The sequence below is a fragment of the Artemia sp. Qi Xiang Cuo genome, chromosome 17, assembly GCF_049724085.1.
Source record: "Artemia sp. Qi Xiang Cuo chromosome 17, ASM4972408v1, whole genome shotgun sequence".
NCBI classification, from domain to species: Eukaryota; Metazoa; Arthropoda; class Branchiopoda; order Anostraca; family Artemiidae; genus Artemia; species Artemia sp. Qi Xiang Cuo.
In genome coordinates, this window is record NC_142810.1 from 26,153,714 (window position 1) to 26,170,930 (window position 17,217).

The 17,217-nt window shown below is 37.8% G+C and overlaps 1 protein-coding gene across 1 annotated transcript in view; it reads left to right on the forward strand.

Annotated features, from left to right (window-relative positions):
- The first annotated feature begins 2,642 nt into the window (after window positions 1–2,642).
- Window positions 2,643–17,217, forward strand: part of LOC148942051 (BAI1-associated protein 3-like) — a 146,900-nt gene continuing 132,325 nt past the window's right edge. The window contains exons 1-2 of the mRNA XM_089103219.1: window positions 2,643–2,699; window positions 8,922–9,146. Of these exons, the coding sequence (XP_088959345.1) occupies window positions 2,643–2,699; window positions 8,922–9,146 (282 nt within the window). The remainder of the gene's footprint in view (window positions 2,700–8,921; window positions 9,147–17,217) is intronic.

Here is a 17,217-nt window from a genome sequence, read left to right on the forward strand (position 1 = left end):
GTCTCTTGTAAACGTCAAATCTATTAAGTATCTGAGCTTATTCTTTGTATTGTTGACACAAATGCTCCAATCCTCAGAAGAAAAAGGTATTTTGAAAACAGGGAGCCCGATATTCAAAAAAAATGGGCACACCCCTTGCACCAGACTTCCCTTGTCACTGAACCCGTGTATAACCAAATCCCCCCGTGCAACTGTATCCCCTTTAACTGAACCCTCGTGCAAGTCACCCCTCTATGCAACCCATCCCCCTCAAAACACTTTTCATCCATTTCTTTTTAAATTGAGAATATTTTTCAAACGTTACTTATGTATTATACAGATCACATCGGCGAGGTAAAGCTAGGTCAAGTCACAATGTCATTCTATCGTTACTTTTCAATTAAGCTATTGAATACTTTCTAGCAATGTCTCTTGTAAACGTGAAATCTATTAATTATTTGAGCTTATTCTTTGTATTGTTGACACAAATGCTCCAAGCCTCAGAAGAAAAAGGGATTTTGAAAACAGGGAGCCCAATTTTCGAAAAAAAGGGGTACCCCCCCGTGCCCCTGAGTCTACTTGAACCTGACCCAGGGTCTAACCAACACCCCCAATGCACCTGTCGACCCGTGAATTATCACCGCGGGCCCGTCCCCCCTCGATGCCCCCCCTCCCCCGCAAAACACTTTTCAGCCCTTTCTTTTTAAATTGACAATATTTTTCAAACGTTACTTATGTATTATACAGATCACATCGGCGAGGTAAAGCTAGGTCAAGTCACAATGTCATTCTATCGTTATTTTTCAATTAAGCTATTGAATACTTTCTAGCAATGTCTATTGTAAACGTCAAATCTATTAAGTATCTGAGCTTATTCTTTGTATTGTTGACACAAATGCTCCAAGCCTCAGAAGAAAAAGGGATTTTGAAAACAGGGAGCCCGATTTTCGAAAAAAAAGGGGTACCCCCCGTGCAACTGAATCCCCTTGTAACTGAACCCGTGTATAACCAAAACCCCCCGTGCAACTGTATCCCCTTTAACTGAACACTCGTGCAACTCACCCCGCCATGCAACCCATCCCCTTGAAAACACTTTTCAGCCATTTCTTTTTAAATTGACAATATTTTTCAAACGTTACTTATGTATTATAAAGATGACATCGGCGAGGTAAAGCTATATTAAGTCACAATGTCATTCTATCGTTACTTTTCAATTAAGCTATTGAATACTTTCTAGCAATGTCTCTTGTAAACGTAAAATCTATTAAATATTTGAACTTATTCTTTGTATTGTTGACACAACTGCTACAAGCCTCGGAAGAAAAAGGGATTTTGAAAACAGGGAGCCAAATTTTAGAAAATTAGGGGGACCCCCCCGTGCCCCTGAATCCCCTTGTCACTGACCGCGTGGCTAACCACCACCCCCAATGTCCCGGGCTACCCGTTAACGAACCCCTCGGGCCCGTCACCCCTCTATGCCCCCCCTCCCCCACCAAACACTTTTCAGCCCTTTCTTTTTAAATTGACAATATTTTTCAAACGTTACTTATGTATTATACAGATCACATCGGCGAGGTAAAGCTATGTTAAGTCACAATGTCATTCTATCGTTACTTTTCAATTAAGCTATGGAATACTTTCTAGCAATGTCTCTTGTAAACGTCAAATCTATTAAGTATCTGAGCTTATTCTTTGTATTGATGATGCAAGCATTCCATTCTTTAATTACCCGTTGACAAAGAATGTAATGCTACCAGAACAACCTGTTTGGTACGTGGGCCTTGGCAAAGTATAAGGTTCTAGTCTTTGAAATTGCGTCATTCCACTTGCAAAGAGTGTAATGCTCCTGTAGAATAGGACTACTAGAAGAACCTGTTTGGTACGGGGGCGTAAGCAAAGTATAAGTTTCTACCAGAAAAACCTGTTTGGTACATAGGAGTCCCAGAAATGGAATCTCTTACCCTACTAACCTACTGTTTTCTTCATTCCAAAGATGTTTTGGTAAGATTTTGCCCTCTTTATTAGGTTTGCCAATGATAAAAACAGATGAGTTGAATGGTGATCGACCCACTTCAATAATCTTAGCTCGAAGTATTTCCTTGACGTGTTTCATTATTACTTCCTGCATTAAAAATGATAATGGAAATTGTTTTTGGCTTTTAATTGGAACTGTTTCATCAATTGGAACGACAAATCCATTTAAGTCATTACCCCCAATATCATAAGCAGTGCGAGAGAATACATCTTTAAATTTGCAAATGAAAGTTTTAAATTTCTCCCTATTTTTATCGGCTAATTCTCCGGTATTGATATGTTTTAAAAATTCATCACTAGGCCATTCGGTTTTTAAATCTACCTGAGTTTTATTGCTTTGAGAAAATTCTTTTTCGGTACAGACTGCAATTAACCCAGAGCTTGAGGCTAAGTCTTCTGGGACAAGCTCAAAATGTCCCATTAATTTACCTCTTAATAAGGTTGCTTGATATTGCGTGGGGTTAAAAAATACTAAGGGAAATGAGGAATGAGACACTTCACTGATTGACTCTGAAATACAGATTTGCAACGCTGGTGAAGGCGTGAACATCAGACAATCCCCATGAGCTAAAGGACTTTGGTTACTAGATTGCGGTTTCACTTTGATTATTTTAAAAGAGTTTGGTGAAATGGTTATCTGTTTAGCTACATATACATTTCCTGTACAAGCCTTACCAGTGTTTTCGGCAAAAAATGCGCTAAAATTTTCTTGATATAGACTATTGGAGCCTCAACTGATTTGGTTTCGACGAGTATCAAGAAAAATTTCCAAGCAATTTAAGATATCATAGCCTACTATTAGAGGAAACTGAAGTTCAGTAATAAGGAGAAATTCCCAATGAATTTTCCTTTGTTTCACTCCGTCAGATATAGCACCTAGAATTTTGATTTTCCCCAAAACAGGCAAAATATTTCCACTCAATGATTTTACAGCTGAAACTGACATTTTAATTTTCCTTCGTATTTGCTCAGGAAGGCTGTAGAATAAATTTTCCGATAATAGTGACCTTTGACAACCGGTGTCAATAAATGCTAAAATTTTAATAGATTCGCACAATTTTACATCATATATAAATAGAAATGAGACACAGGTGGTTGATTCTGGTATACTCAAATAACAAATTTGTGAATCAAAATGGTTCACAAAAGAAATATTATTTATTGGAGGACTTCGCATGAGGTTCGACTCGGCCTCCGTTAAAGTCGAATAATTTAGTTTTTTTGGTTTGATTTTGGTAGATTTATAGGCTTTGGAGCAAAACAAAATTTTGATCTGTGCCCTATTTCACCACAGCGGATACACGTTGTAGGTTCCTTACATTCAGATTGTCTATGTGGACCCCTGCAATTCCAACATTTTATGTGAGCGTTATCTCTACCACTAAAATCATTCCTGGAATAATTACGTCTAGTTGATCTTGACATGAGGGTTAATGTTTTGACTGCTGACTGTTGCAGTTAAAACTTCATTAGGACTAGAAATGTTAGGTCTATTGTTTCAAATTTCCTAGCTAGTTCTAGTAGTTCATCGTCGTTGCAATCTGATGATATTGGTTCGATTACTTGGCTCAAAATGTTAGTTTTTAAGCCACTTTAAAAATATTTGATATGCGACTACTGGCGTTGTTTTTGTTGGTTGGCTTGGAAAAATACTGTGACTTAAAAGCAACTCTATAATAAAATTTAGAGACCAATTCGTTCTCTTTCTGTTTTTCTCTAACTAATTCTTGTAGTTTTTGTCCTACACTTTTTTCTGGGCAAAAGGCTATTTTAAGGGTTCTTTCGAGGTCTGAAAGACTTTTGATACTGTCCTGATCAAAATTATACATAAATCTCTGAATATCCCCCCTGGTGTAACAGATAGGCTGAGACACCATTGAGGCGTCCCCCTTGGACTGACTCTTTTTGTATTTGTTTTAGAGTTAAAATCAAGGAATGAATATCGGCTGGATGCGAAAGTATAGAAATTGGCGGACAGTGTTCTATATTATAATTAACAGGCATAGGAGGAGTTGGTTTGTAGATGTCAGAACTAACTCTTTACGATGACAGACGAGCCTCTGCATCTGCTAGCCTAGCTTCGAGGTCTTTAACATGGGCCTCTAAGTCGGCCGGCGTGGTTTTAAATTTAAGGCCAGGAAATAGAGACAGCTTAATGAATTATTAGAAAAGAGTTTCTAAAATGTAGTCAACAACACCGTGAGCAGCTGCCACCAATGTGAATTATGGTGTATTTCTCTAAAGAAATACCGTCTTATTGGTCCCCGTGGTGGGGGGGGATCAAGCCTCCACGAGGACAAGACCTTGGGTAGCGTGGTAGGCAGGATTCGTATCTACTCAAGATGTTGCTAAAACTACTTTAATAAACTAATAGACAAAATACAATACTAGAGTACACTCGTGAACAGTCTACTTGAAGCCGTAGAAATCCGAGCTATAGTCAACTTGCACTGGCTGGCACAGTTGATTTGGAGGTGGCTGCTGCACCCTCCAAGCTCGCCGGCTATAGTTGGCTAGTGGAGGTTACTGGAACTCTCCGACGGCAGTTGACGTGGAGGTTATTGTTAAACTCTCCCAGCGCACCGTATATTATAGAAAGGTGGAGGCTGCTCGAACTCTTCCAGCGGTGTTCCTCTAACCACTTGTCACTGTTGGTTCTCAAAGCTGAACTGTCCACAAGTTGTCTTTTCCCCCTTCTTATATTCCAAAGCCCAAGCATAGAATTCTGGTTCTATGACCCCCAAAGTAGCCTCTCATTGGCTGGCAGGTTTTAGGTCATGGTGACCCAAACAACAAAAGTACGAAGAACAAAAGGGAAATCTTTTTGTAAGACAGTGGAGATAATTTGAATGAATATTTCGGCCCTATGTCCAAGGGCCGTCCTCAGCAAGACAAAAATATATAAAAGAAAAAAGACTCACAACAACATGCGACCAATAAAACCAAAAAAGCGAAGTCCTGGTTGAACTTCGCTGAAGTAATGATGCTAGGATTGTTTTGAAAGAATTTCCACTTTTTTGGTTTTATTGGTCGCATGTTGTTGTGAGTCTTTTTTCTTTTATATATTTTTGTCTTGCTGAGGACGGCCCTTGGACATAGGGCCGAAATATTCATTCAAATTATCTCCACTGTCTTACAAAAAGATTTCCCTTTTGTTCTTCGTACTTTTGTTGTTTGTGATGGAAAGGCAGTGTGGTCTTCGTCGCTATTTTCATGGTGACCCACTACCTTGAATAGAAAAGAAGGCAGAAACAAGTACTTAAAAACAACACATACCCAACTATACCCTTGAAGTGGAACTTCAATACCAAAAATATACCCTTAACGTAATAAAAAACTAAATACGAGAAATACACTTATATCTAACTTGCGTAAGCCTTGCAACAATCTTTACACAATCTTTTTTATCACTTAAAAAGGGTATTAGAACTTTTAACTCCCGTTTGAATGAGCTGTCTCTCGATCTTCTGGGACCATCAGTTTGCTACGGTCATCCTTGAGTAAAACACAAAGAAAACAACAAACAAACAAATAAAGAAGCATCAGTGATCTTTCTTTTGGGAATCAACGTGAAATTCTACGTTTTTGTAGATAGGAGCTTGAAAATATTAGGGTTTTCTGACATGCTGAATTTGAAGGTGTGATTTTCAAGATCACTTGCTTTCTTTGGGAGGTCTCCCTCTTTTCAAAAATAAGGAAATCTCTTAAGCCTTTAGCCTTTGATGCGCAACTTTAAACATAATCTATTTTATAAATTTTGAGTTAGCATAAAAATTCAATTCTTTTGACCTACTAATTTTTATCAAATTCATTTTATTAAGTTTCAATTACTATTAACATCATTTACTCTTTATTTACAGTTCCTTACCAAAAAGTGCTGGAAACTAAATATTTACAACAACAAAATACATGATAAATGTCGGATTAACATATATGTATATTTAAGGTTGGCCACAGGATTCAGCATCAGATTAGCAAGACTACCAAAAAAAAAAAATCAAAAGAAAAGTTTGCCTAAATAAAGTTTAAAATTAAGAGAAGTTAAATGAATGATAAAGTAGGATTTAATAGACATAAACTACTCCAAATGAAAATGTTGCTTCCGCATACTTAACACTTCTAAAGACGCTTTATCTCACACACAAGAGACTATGAAATAAAGGTATACGCTTTGGACCTGAGCCACGGCCGTATCCAGGGGATGGGTTAGGTGGTTTGACCCCCCCTCCGGAAATCTTGTCCGACTTGTAAAAACGTAACACAAATAAATACAAACAAATTTTGTATGCATTTTTTGAAGGTTGATTTGTAAATCCCCCCAAAAAATCCTTTTGTAATACCCCCTAAAAAAACAAACAAACAAAATCCTGAATACGGCTCACCTGGGTAATAACAAAATCTTCCCTGATTTCTTATAATAACCTGCCTCGATAGCATAGCCCTTCCTTTCGTTCAAGCGATTTTATCTATATGATTTTCCTTGAAACTATATTTATTCAAACAGCTCGTGGTAACGAACTGTAAGTAAGGAGCGACCCGGCTCAATAGTAACCGAACCTCTATAAAACAGAATTTACCCATCAAAAGTTACGCGCCTGAGTAAACTTGCCCTATTTTCGAAAAAAGGGGGAAACAACCCCTAAAAGTCGTAGAACTCTAATGAAAATCACCCCATCAGATTCAGCGTATCAGAGAACCCTACTATAGAAGCTTCAAGCTCCTATCTGCAAAAATGTTGAATTTTGCATTTTTTGCCAGAAGAAAGATCACGGATGCGTGTTTATTTGTTTGTTCTTTTGTTTGTTTGTTTTGTTTTTTTATTTTCCCAGGGGTGATCATATCAATCCAGTAGTACTAGGATATCGTGAGAGGCCTCATTCGAACGGAAATTAAAAGTTTTAGTGACCTTTTTAAGTGACCAACAAATTGGAGGGCAACTTGACCCCTCCCACGCTCATTTTTTCCCGAAGTCGCCCAATCAAAATTTTGAGATAGCCATTTTGTTCAGCATATTCTAAAACCTAATTAGTATGTCTTCGAGGATGACTTAATCCCCCACAGTTCCCGGGGGAAGGGCTGCAAGTTATAAACTTGCCCATTGTTTACATATATGCTAGTATTGGTTATTGGGAAGTATACATGTGTTTTCAGGAGGATTTTTTTTTCTAGTGGGGGGTTGGGGTCGTAGTAGAGTTTCAGGGGGAGGATCTTTCCATGGAGGATATTTCCTTGGGTGAAGGAACATTTCCATGAAGGGGGCACCAGATTTCCCAGCATTATTTAAGAAACGATCAGAAATTAAATAAAAAACAAGTTTTTTTTCAACTGAAAATAAGGAGGAACATTAAAACTTAAAAGGAACAGAAATTATTATGTATATGAGAGGGTTCGCCCCCTAGTCAATACCTCACTCTTTACACTAAAGTTTTTAGTACTTTCAAAAGAGCTATCTATTCTATTCTATTCTATATTCCTTTGTGATTCAGGGGACTTGTGTTTCGAAAAAAATTGGAACTTTAGCGTAAAGAGAGAGGCATTGACTAAGGAGCGAACTCCCTAATATACGTAATAAAAACATACGAATATAGAAATTCGTGACGTAAGTCAATTCGTAAGTTACGTCAGAACAAAATTTCGAGAAAGCCAATTAGCCAAAAAAAGGAAAATTAAAATGCGAATTTCGTTTTAAATATTAATGTACGGTGAGCCAGAATCAAAGCTGCATTAGTTCAAAAACGTTTAGAAATTAACTAAAAAAACAAGTTTTTTTAACTAAAAGTAAGGAGCGACATTAAAACTTAAAACTAACAGAAATTATTCCGTATATGAGGGGCTGTCCCCTTCTCAACGCCTCGCTCTTTACGCTAAAGTTTGACTCTGTCTCACAACTTTATTTTTTAAAACAATAAAACACTTTAGCGTAAAGAGCGAGGCGTTGAGGAGGGGACAGCCCCTTTCGTATACGGAATAATTTCTGTTCGTTTTAAGTTTTAATGTCGCTCCTTACTTTCAGTTAAAACAAAATGTTTTTTTTAGTTAATTTAAAAAAAAAACAATGAAGGCTGAATTAACATATTTTATGATTTAATTTTTTCTTGCATTAAATTAGTAACTCTACCATATCTCAACATTATTGGTACGACACTCTCAGATTTTACTTCCGTTGACCGAGAGCCAGATTTCATTATGAGGCACGTGACAAACAATGTTTTGGTAAACAATGTTCTTGTCTGTAGCCGTATAGCCCCTTTACTTGTAAATTAGGTTGCTACTCACAGCATGCAATGTGGCTTTCATCATTTTGATTATTTCTGCACTGGACAAAAGTGTTTGGATACAACTGATACTAACTGGGCATGCTAGATTTAATTGCTAAATTCCTTTTCCAGTTACGTTTTTACTGTTTATCAAAAGCTTATGACTCGTTTGTTGTTGCAGGTTAGCTTAAAATTTTAATTGCAATAGCTAGTTTTGAGACTGGTGAGAACCAAACATCATTCTGTGGACCAGTAAGAAATAAAATGGATTCTTATATTTGAGCCTTTATATATGAAAGTTTAGAATAAGCATCCTATATTAGAATGAGTCGTCATAGGTACATGTGTAAAAACTCACATATGAGAGTTGGGGGTCTCAGACATGAATAAATTTTAAAGGATTGCATATAATAGGGGAATTACGTAGATAATACAAGAAATACTAGGAGAAACAAAAGAAATCATAAGGTGTAGGGGAAAGGGGCATGGACCCAAAAGCGTCTCAGATCTATGCCTAGATGCTGCTCGAAATTGTTTTTGAACTACAGAAATTACTATGACAGAACTATCATCGCTTATTAACTTATTTAAAGAATGAACTAACAAAAAGGCACAAAAATGGACACCATAGTATTTTTATTATGTTTTCAGGGTCCTGCCTGGCAATGGTCAGGTGACTTACCAGCTGAAGCGCAAGCAGTATTGCACCAACATGCAATTCAAGGTGACGTTACCGCTATCCAATCAGCGCTCGTTAAGTGGTTGGCATACTCGAGAAAATTGACTGAGCGTTGCCTGCATTTCGCAATTCTAGAAGCTCTTCTGATTGGATTAGAAGAAAATCGATCATCAGCTGACCCTCTTTCCAAGGACGAGGTATGTTAGGTTATTAATTTTAGTTAGCTGTGAAGAGAAAATTATTTGTATACCAAGATAATGAGAGAAAAGTCGCGAGAAAAAATAAACAACAAAACAACAGATGTATGGCAGGTAAAATCGAAGAATAAAATACATACACGACAGATATAGAACTAGGCGTCTTCAGAGCTGAAAATAGAAATAATCTAAAATTATTTCGCCAGTTTGGTCATTAAAGTATTCGGATATAAGATTATTAAGGCCAATTCGGCTTTAGATCTTTTATATACATACCAAGGATAGGGAGTGTCTATGTGATGCTTTAAAACATGTGAATCCTCTGGCCAATTTCGTTAAGCTGTGGTCATCTTAAAAATGGACAGGTACACTGTTGGAATTAGTCGACAGATTCAATACAAAAGGAAATCAGAACTAAGAGCCACACACTCAGGACGGCCTCCTGCCGACTATTCAAATATATTACCAATTTAAAGTTCAAAGAATCAGTATAGACAAGTTGTTTTTTCAGGAAAAAATTGCAATTAGAATTTTCTTACGTACTTTTTGATATTGAATGACACATATTTAGTTATTTGTATTCACCTTAGTTAGTTTTTATGTGATTAAATAGAAAATAAAACAAGTTTTTTTTTTACAGAAAGTAAGGAGCGATATTAAAACTTAAAACGAACAGAAATTATTCCGTATGTGAAAGGGGCTGTCCGCTTCTCAACGCCTCGCTTTTTAAGCTAAAGTTTGACTCTTTCTCACAACTCCACTTTTTAAAACAGTAAAACCTTTTAAAACATACAAACCTTGTTAGGTATGCTCTGTGTATATGTGCAGAATAAGTAAATCCAGTCTAGAACGTACTCTAAATCAAACAGTTTGTGGTAACTAACTATAAGTAAGAAGCGACTCGGCTCGATAGTAACCGAAACTCTAAAAATCAGAATTTTGATACCAGTAGATACATCAAAAGAATCAAATTTTTATGCTGATTTCAAATATATTAGTTTCAGCTAGTATAGTCTTGCCTATCAAAAGTTACGAGCCCCGTCCCACGCTCATTTTTTCCCTTAGTCATCTGATCAAAATTTTGAGATAGCCATTTTATTACAAATAGTTCAAAGGTCTAATAACAAAAACTCCAGTGTCGAAACAACACCCCAGGGACCGGGTGCAGGCGTTGCAAGTTATGCCCAAGGGCATATAAGGTTCATATGGAAGGTATGCTCGTATAAGCTTCAGAGAGGGCTCATTTGAATGGAAATTGAAAGTTCTAGTTAAATTTTCAGAGTCAAAAGAGGTCGGAGGGCAACTAGCTCCATCCCCACACCTTTTTTTCTCCAAACCCATCCTATACAAATTTTGAGAGAGCCATTTTTTAAGATAGGCTATAGGTCCGATAACAAAAACTCCGGTATCGACACAACCCCCCAGAGCCTGGGAGGCAAGCATTGTAAGTTATATCCTGGGGCCGTATATAGTTCTTATGAAAGGGATGCTCGTACAAACTGCAGAAACGGCTCATTTGATTGGAAATTGAAATTTCTAGTTCTCTTTAGTAGAGAGCTATCTATAACTCCGATCAGGACCACGTGTTTTATGGTTTTCTCACTGAGAATGGAAAAACAGTATTTTTCTCACTTGAAAAAACAGGAACTTTCTCACATTTATGTCTGTTTTATGGTTTTTGTCAGTGAGAATGAAAAAACAGGAACTTTCTCACTTTCATGGATTATTGAGTCATTAATCAAATTGTTTCCGGGCAAGGTTAATAAATGTCTGACAGATGACGTCAAGTTAATTAAATTCATTGATGTATTTCCAAAGAGAATGTTTCCGGGGCAAAGTTTAGATCACGCATGACAGATGATGTCATTATTGATTGATTGACATTAAAGGGGAATTAATTTGTTGTTTCTAAAGAGAATTGATTCACGTAAGGGGAATTAATTTGTTGTTTCTACAAAGAACTGTTTCTAAGCGACTGTTTACATCTTAGCGATGAACTGTTTTAGCGTGAGAATCAAGTTTATTATTAATTTGAAATGCGTCGGCGCAGACATGCCAAAACAAAAGGAAAAAGCTGAAATTACGTTTAGGGATGATTTGGGCGAAACCGTTTTAACCATTATATGGAATTATTTCGGCGAAACAGTTAGAGACATTTTAAAAGATGATTTTAGAAGAGAATTTAAGGGTGAAACTCTGTGGTCGTTATAATACACAAGTTGTATTTTAACAGTGTTGTGAGGTCCCCTACCCCAACCCCAAAGGGTTCCAATCCCCCTACCCCAACCCCGAAGGAAGCCCCGGTCCTCAAAGGTCCCCAAAGCTCCCAAAGAGCCACCGGATCCCCAAACGCCCTCCCCGGGCCCCCAAATGCCCTCCCCCCGGTCCTCAAAGGTCCCCCAGGCTCCCAAAGGGCCCCCGGACCCCCAAAGGCCCTCCCCGGGCCCCCAAAGGCCCTCCCCCAGCCCCCAAAGGTCCCCCAGGCTCCCAAAGGACCACCCAGCCCTAAAGGCCCCCCCCCCAGACCCCCAGCACCCCAAAGGCCCCTGAGCCCCCATTTTTTAATACTTTTTATGGCTTTATTATATCTTTTCAGAACAAGTTATTTTCTTAATGTCCATCCTAAACCCATTTTACAAGTTAAAGTACCCATCCTTTTCACCCACAACTTTACTATACTGATTTTTGAATGATCCAACACCAAGCAATACTTTCCAAAAGGCATTTCAGAACAAGTTATTTTCTTAATGTCCTTTCTAAACCTATTTTCCAACTTGAAGTACCCATCCTTCTCACCCACAACTTTACTTTACTGGTTCTTGAAAACTCCAACACCCAGCAATACTTTTCAATGGCATTTCAGAACAAGTTCTTTACGTAATATCAGTCCTAACCCCATTTTTCAAGTTGAAGTACCCATCCTTTTCACCCACAACATTACTTTACAGCTCTTGAATGCCACAACACCAAGCAATACTTTTCAATGCATTTCACAACAAGTTCTTTTCTTAATGTCCCTCCTAAACCCATTTTACAAGTTGAAGTACCCATCCTTTTCAACCCACAACTTTACTTTACAGCTTTTGAATGCCCCAACACCTAGCATTACTTTTCAAAAGGCATTTCAGAACAAGTTCCTTTCTTAATATCCCTCCTAAACCCATTTTACAAGTTGAAGTACTTATCTTTTCCCCACAACTTTACTTTACGACTTTCTTGCACACCCCAACAGCAAGCAATACTTTTCAAAGGCATTTCAGAACAAGTTCTTTTCTTAATGTTCTTCCTAAGCCCATTTTACAAGTTTAAGTACCCATACTTTTCACCCACAACTTTACTTTACAGCTTTTTGTCACGCATGACAGATGATGTCATGATTGATTGAGTGACATTAAGGGGGAATTAATTTGTTGTTTCTAAAGAGAATTGATTCACGAGAGGGGAATTAATTTGTTGTTTCTAAAGAGAACTGTCTCCGAGCGAATGTTTAGATCTTAGCGATGAATTGTTTTAGCGCGGGAATCAGGTTTCTTAGTAATTTGAAATGTGTCAGCACAGAGATGCCAAAACAAAAGTAACACGCTGAAATTACGTTTAGAGATGATTTGGGCAAAACTGTTTTAACCATTTTAGGGAATTATTTCGGCGAAACAGTTAGAGACATTTTAAAAGATGATTTAAGAAGAGAATTTAAGGGTGAAACTCTGTGGTCGGTATAATACACAAGTTGTATTTTAACAGTGTCGTGAGGTCCCCTACCCCAACCCCAAAGGGTTCCAATCCCCCTACCCCAACCCCGAAGGAAGCTCCGGTCCTCAAAGGTCCCCAAAGCTCCCAAAGGGCCCCCGGATCCCTAAACGCCCTCCCCGGGCCTCCAAATGCCCTCCCCCCGGTCCTCAAAGGTCCCCCAGGCTCCCAAAGGGCCCCCGGACCCCCAAAGACCCTCCCCAGGCCCTCAAAGGCCCTCCCCCAGCCCCCAAAGGTCCCCCAGGCTCCCAAAGGACCACCCAGCCCTAAAGGCCCCCCCAGACCCCCAAAGGACCCCCAGCACCCCAAAGGCCCCAGAACCCCCCATTTTTTAATACTTTTTATGGCTTTATTATATATTTTAAGAGCAAGTTACTTTATTAATGTCCATCCTAAACCCATTTTAAAAGTTGAAGTACCCATCCTTTTCACCCACAACTTTACTATACTGATTTTTGAATGATCCAACACCAAGCAATATTTTCCAAAAGGCATTTCAGAACAAGTTATTTTCTTAATGTCCCTTCTAAACCTATTTTCCAACTTGAAGTACCCATCCTTCTCACCCACAACTTTACTTTACTGCTTCCTGAATACTCCAACACCCAGCAATACTTTTCAATGGCATTTCAGAACAGGTTCTTTACGTAATATCACTCCTAACCCCATTTTACAAGTTGAAGTACCCATCCTTTTCACCCACAACATTACTTTACAGCTCTTGAATGCCACAACACCCAGCAATACTTTTCAATGCATTCCACAACAAGTTCTTTTCTTAATATCCCTCCTAAACCCATTTTACAAGTTGAAGTACCCATCCTTTTCAACCCACAACTTTACTTTACAGCTTTTGAATGCCCCAACACCTAGCATTACTTTTCAAAAGGCATTTCAGAACAAGTTCCTTTCTTAATATCCCTCCGAAAACCCATTTTATAAGTTGAAGTACTTATCTTTTCCCCACAACTTTACTTTACGACTTTCTTGCACACCCCAACAGCAAGCAATACTTTTCAAAGGCATTTCAGAACAAGTTCTTTTCTTAATGTCCTTCCTAAACCGATTTTACAAGTTTAAGTACCCATACTTTTCACCCACAACTTTACTTTACAGCTTTTTGAATGCTCCAACAGCAAGCAATACTTTTCAAAAGGCATTTCAGAGCAAGTTCTTTACGTAATGACCTTCTAAACCTATTTTCCAACTTGAAGTACTTATCTTTTTCCACACGTCTTTACTTTACGACTTTTTTCACACCTCAAGATCAAGCAATACTTTTCAAATGGCATTTCAGAGCAAGTTATTTTCCTAATGTCCCTTCTAAACCCATTTTACAAGTTGAAGTACCCATCCTTCTCACCCACAACTTTACTTTACAGCTTTTGAATGCCCCAACACCAAGAAATACTTTTCAAAAGGCATTTCAGAACCAGTTCCTCTCTCAATGTCCCTCCTAAACCTATTTTCCAACTTGAAGTTCCCATCCTTCTCACCCACAACTTTACTTTACTGCTTCCTGAATGCCCCAACACCAAGAAATACTTTTCAATGGCATTTCAGAACAGGTTCTTTACGTAATATCACTCCTAACCCCATTTTACAAGTTGAAGTACCCATCCTTTTCACCCACAACATTACTTTACAGCTCTTGAATGCCACAACACCCAGCAAAACTGTTCAATGCATTTCACAACAAGTTCTTTTCTTAATGTCCCTCCTAAACCCATTTTAAAAGTTGAAGTACCCATCCTTTTCAACCCACAACTTTACTTTACAGCTCTTGAATGCCCCAACACCTAGCAATATTTTTCAATGCATTTCAGAACAAGTTCTTTTCTTAATGTCCCTTCTAAACCCATTTTACAAGTTGAAGTACCCATACTTTTCACCCACAACTTTACTTTACAGCTTTTTGAATGCCCCAACAGCAAGCAATACTTTTCAAAGGGCATTTAAGAACAAGTTATTTTCTCAATGTCCCTCCTAAACCTATTTTCCAACTTGAAGTACTTTCCATCTTTTTCCACACGTCTTTACTTTCCGACTTTTTGCATACCACAACACCAAGAAATACTTTTCAAAAGACATTTCAGAACAAGTTTTTTTCTTAATGTCATTCATAGACCAATTTTACAAGTTGAGGTACCCATCCTTGTCACCCTCAACTGTACTATAAGGCTTGTCAAATACCCCAATATAAAGCGATAGTTTTCAAAAGGCTTTATTATATCTTTTCAGAACAAGTTCTTTACATAATTTTCTTCCTAAACCCATTTTACAAGTTAAAGTACTTATCTTTTCACCCACAACTTTACTTTACAGCTTTTTGAATGCTCCAACACCAAGCAATACTTTTCAAATGGCATTTCAGAACAAGTTCTTTTCTCAATGTCCTTCCTAAACCTATTTTCCAACTTGAAGTTCCAATTCTTTTCACCCACAACTTTACATTCAAGCTTTTTGGATACCTCAACACCAAGAGATACTTTTCAAAAGACATTTTAGAACAAGTTCCTTTCTTAATATCACTCCTAACCCCATTTTACAAGTTGAAGTACCCATCCTTTTCACCCAAAACTTTACATTACACCTTTTTGGTTACCTCAACACCAAGCAATACTTTTCAAAAGGCATTTCAGAACAAGTTATTTTCTTAATGTCCCTCCTAAGCCCATTTTACAAGTTGAAGAACCCATCCTTTTCACACACAACATTACTTCACAGCTCTTGAATGCTCCAACACCCAACAATACTTTTCAAGGCATTTCAAAACAAGTTATTTTCCTAATGTCCCTCCTAAACCCATTTTACAAGTTGAAGTACCCATCCTTTTCAACCCACAACTTTAATTTACAGCTTTTGAATTCCCCAACACCTAACAATACCTTTCAAAGGGCATTTCAGAACAAGTTCTTTTCTTAATGTCCCTCCTAAACCCATTTTACAAGTTGAAGTACCCGTACTTTTCACCCACAACCTTATTTTACAGCTTTTGAATGCTCCAACACCAAGCAATACTTTTCAAATGGCATTTCAGAACAAGTTATTTTCTTAATGTCCTTCCTAAACCCATTTTACAAGTTGAAGTTCCCATCCTTTTCACCCACAACTTTACTTTGCAGCTTATTGAATGCCCCAACTCCACGCAATACTTTTCAACAGGCATGTCACAGCCAGGTCCTTTTCTCAATTTCACTCCTAAGCCCGTTTTACAAATTAATGTACCCATCCGTTTCACGCACACCATTACTTTACAGCTCTTGAAGACCACAGCACCTAGCCCTACTTTTCAATGCATTTTACAACAAGTTCCTTTCTTAATGACCCTTCTAAACCCATTTTACAAGTTGAAGTTCCCATCCTTTTCAACCCACAACTTTACTTTACAGCTTTTTAATGCCCCAACACATAGCAATACTATTCAAATGGCATTTCAGAACAAGTTATTTTCTTAATGTCCCTCCTAAACCCATTTTACAAGTTGAAGTACCCTCCCTTTTCACCTTCAACTTTACTGTACTGCCGTTTTGAATGCTCCAACACCAAGCAATACTTTTTAAATTGCTTTTCAGAAAATGTTATTTTCTTCATTTCCTTCCTAAACCCATTTTACAAGTTGAAGTACCCATCCTTTTCAACCCACAACTTTACTTTACAGCTTTTGAATGCCCCAACACCAAGCAATACTTTTCAAAAGACATTTCAGAACCAGTTCCTTTCTTAATGTCCCTCATAAAACCTTTTACAAATTGAAGTACCCATCCGTTTCACACACAACTTACTTTACAGCTCTTGAAGACCACAACGCCAAGCAATACTTTTCAATGCATTTCACAACAAGTTCTTTTCTTAATGTCCCTCCTAAACCCATTTTAAAAGTTGAAGGACCAATCCTTTTCAATCCACAACTTTATTTTACAGCTTTTGAATGCCCCCAACACCTAGCAATACTTTTCAAAAGGTATTTCTGAACCAGTTCCTTTCTTAATGTCCTTCCTAAACTCATTTTACAAGTTGAAGTACCCATACTTTTCACCCATGACTTTAATATACTGCATTTTTGAATGCTCCAACACCAAGCAATACTTTTCAAATGGCATTTCAGAACAAGTTATTTTCTCAATGTCCTTCCTAAATCCATTTTACAAGTTGAAGTTCCCATCCTTTTCACCCACAACTTTACTTTAAAGGTTTTTGAATGCCCCAACTCCAAGCAATACTTTTCAAAAGGCATTTCAGAACCAGTTCCTTTTCTAGATGTCTTTCATAAAACATTTTACAAATTGAAGTACCAAACATTTTCAAACACAACTTTAATTTA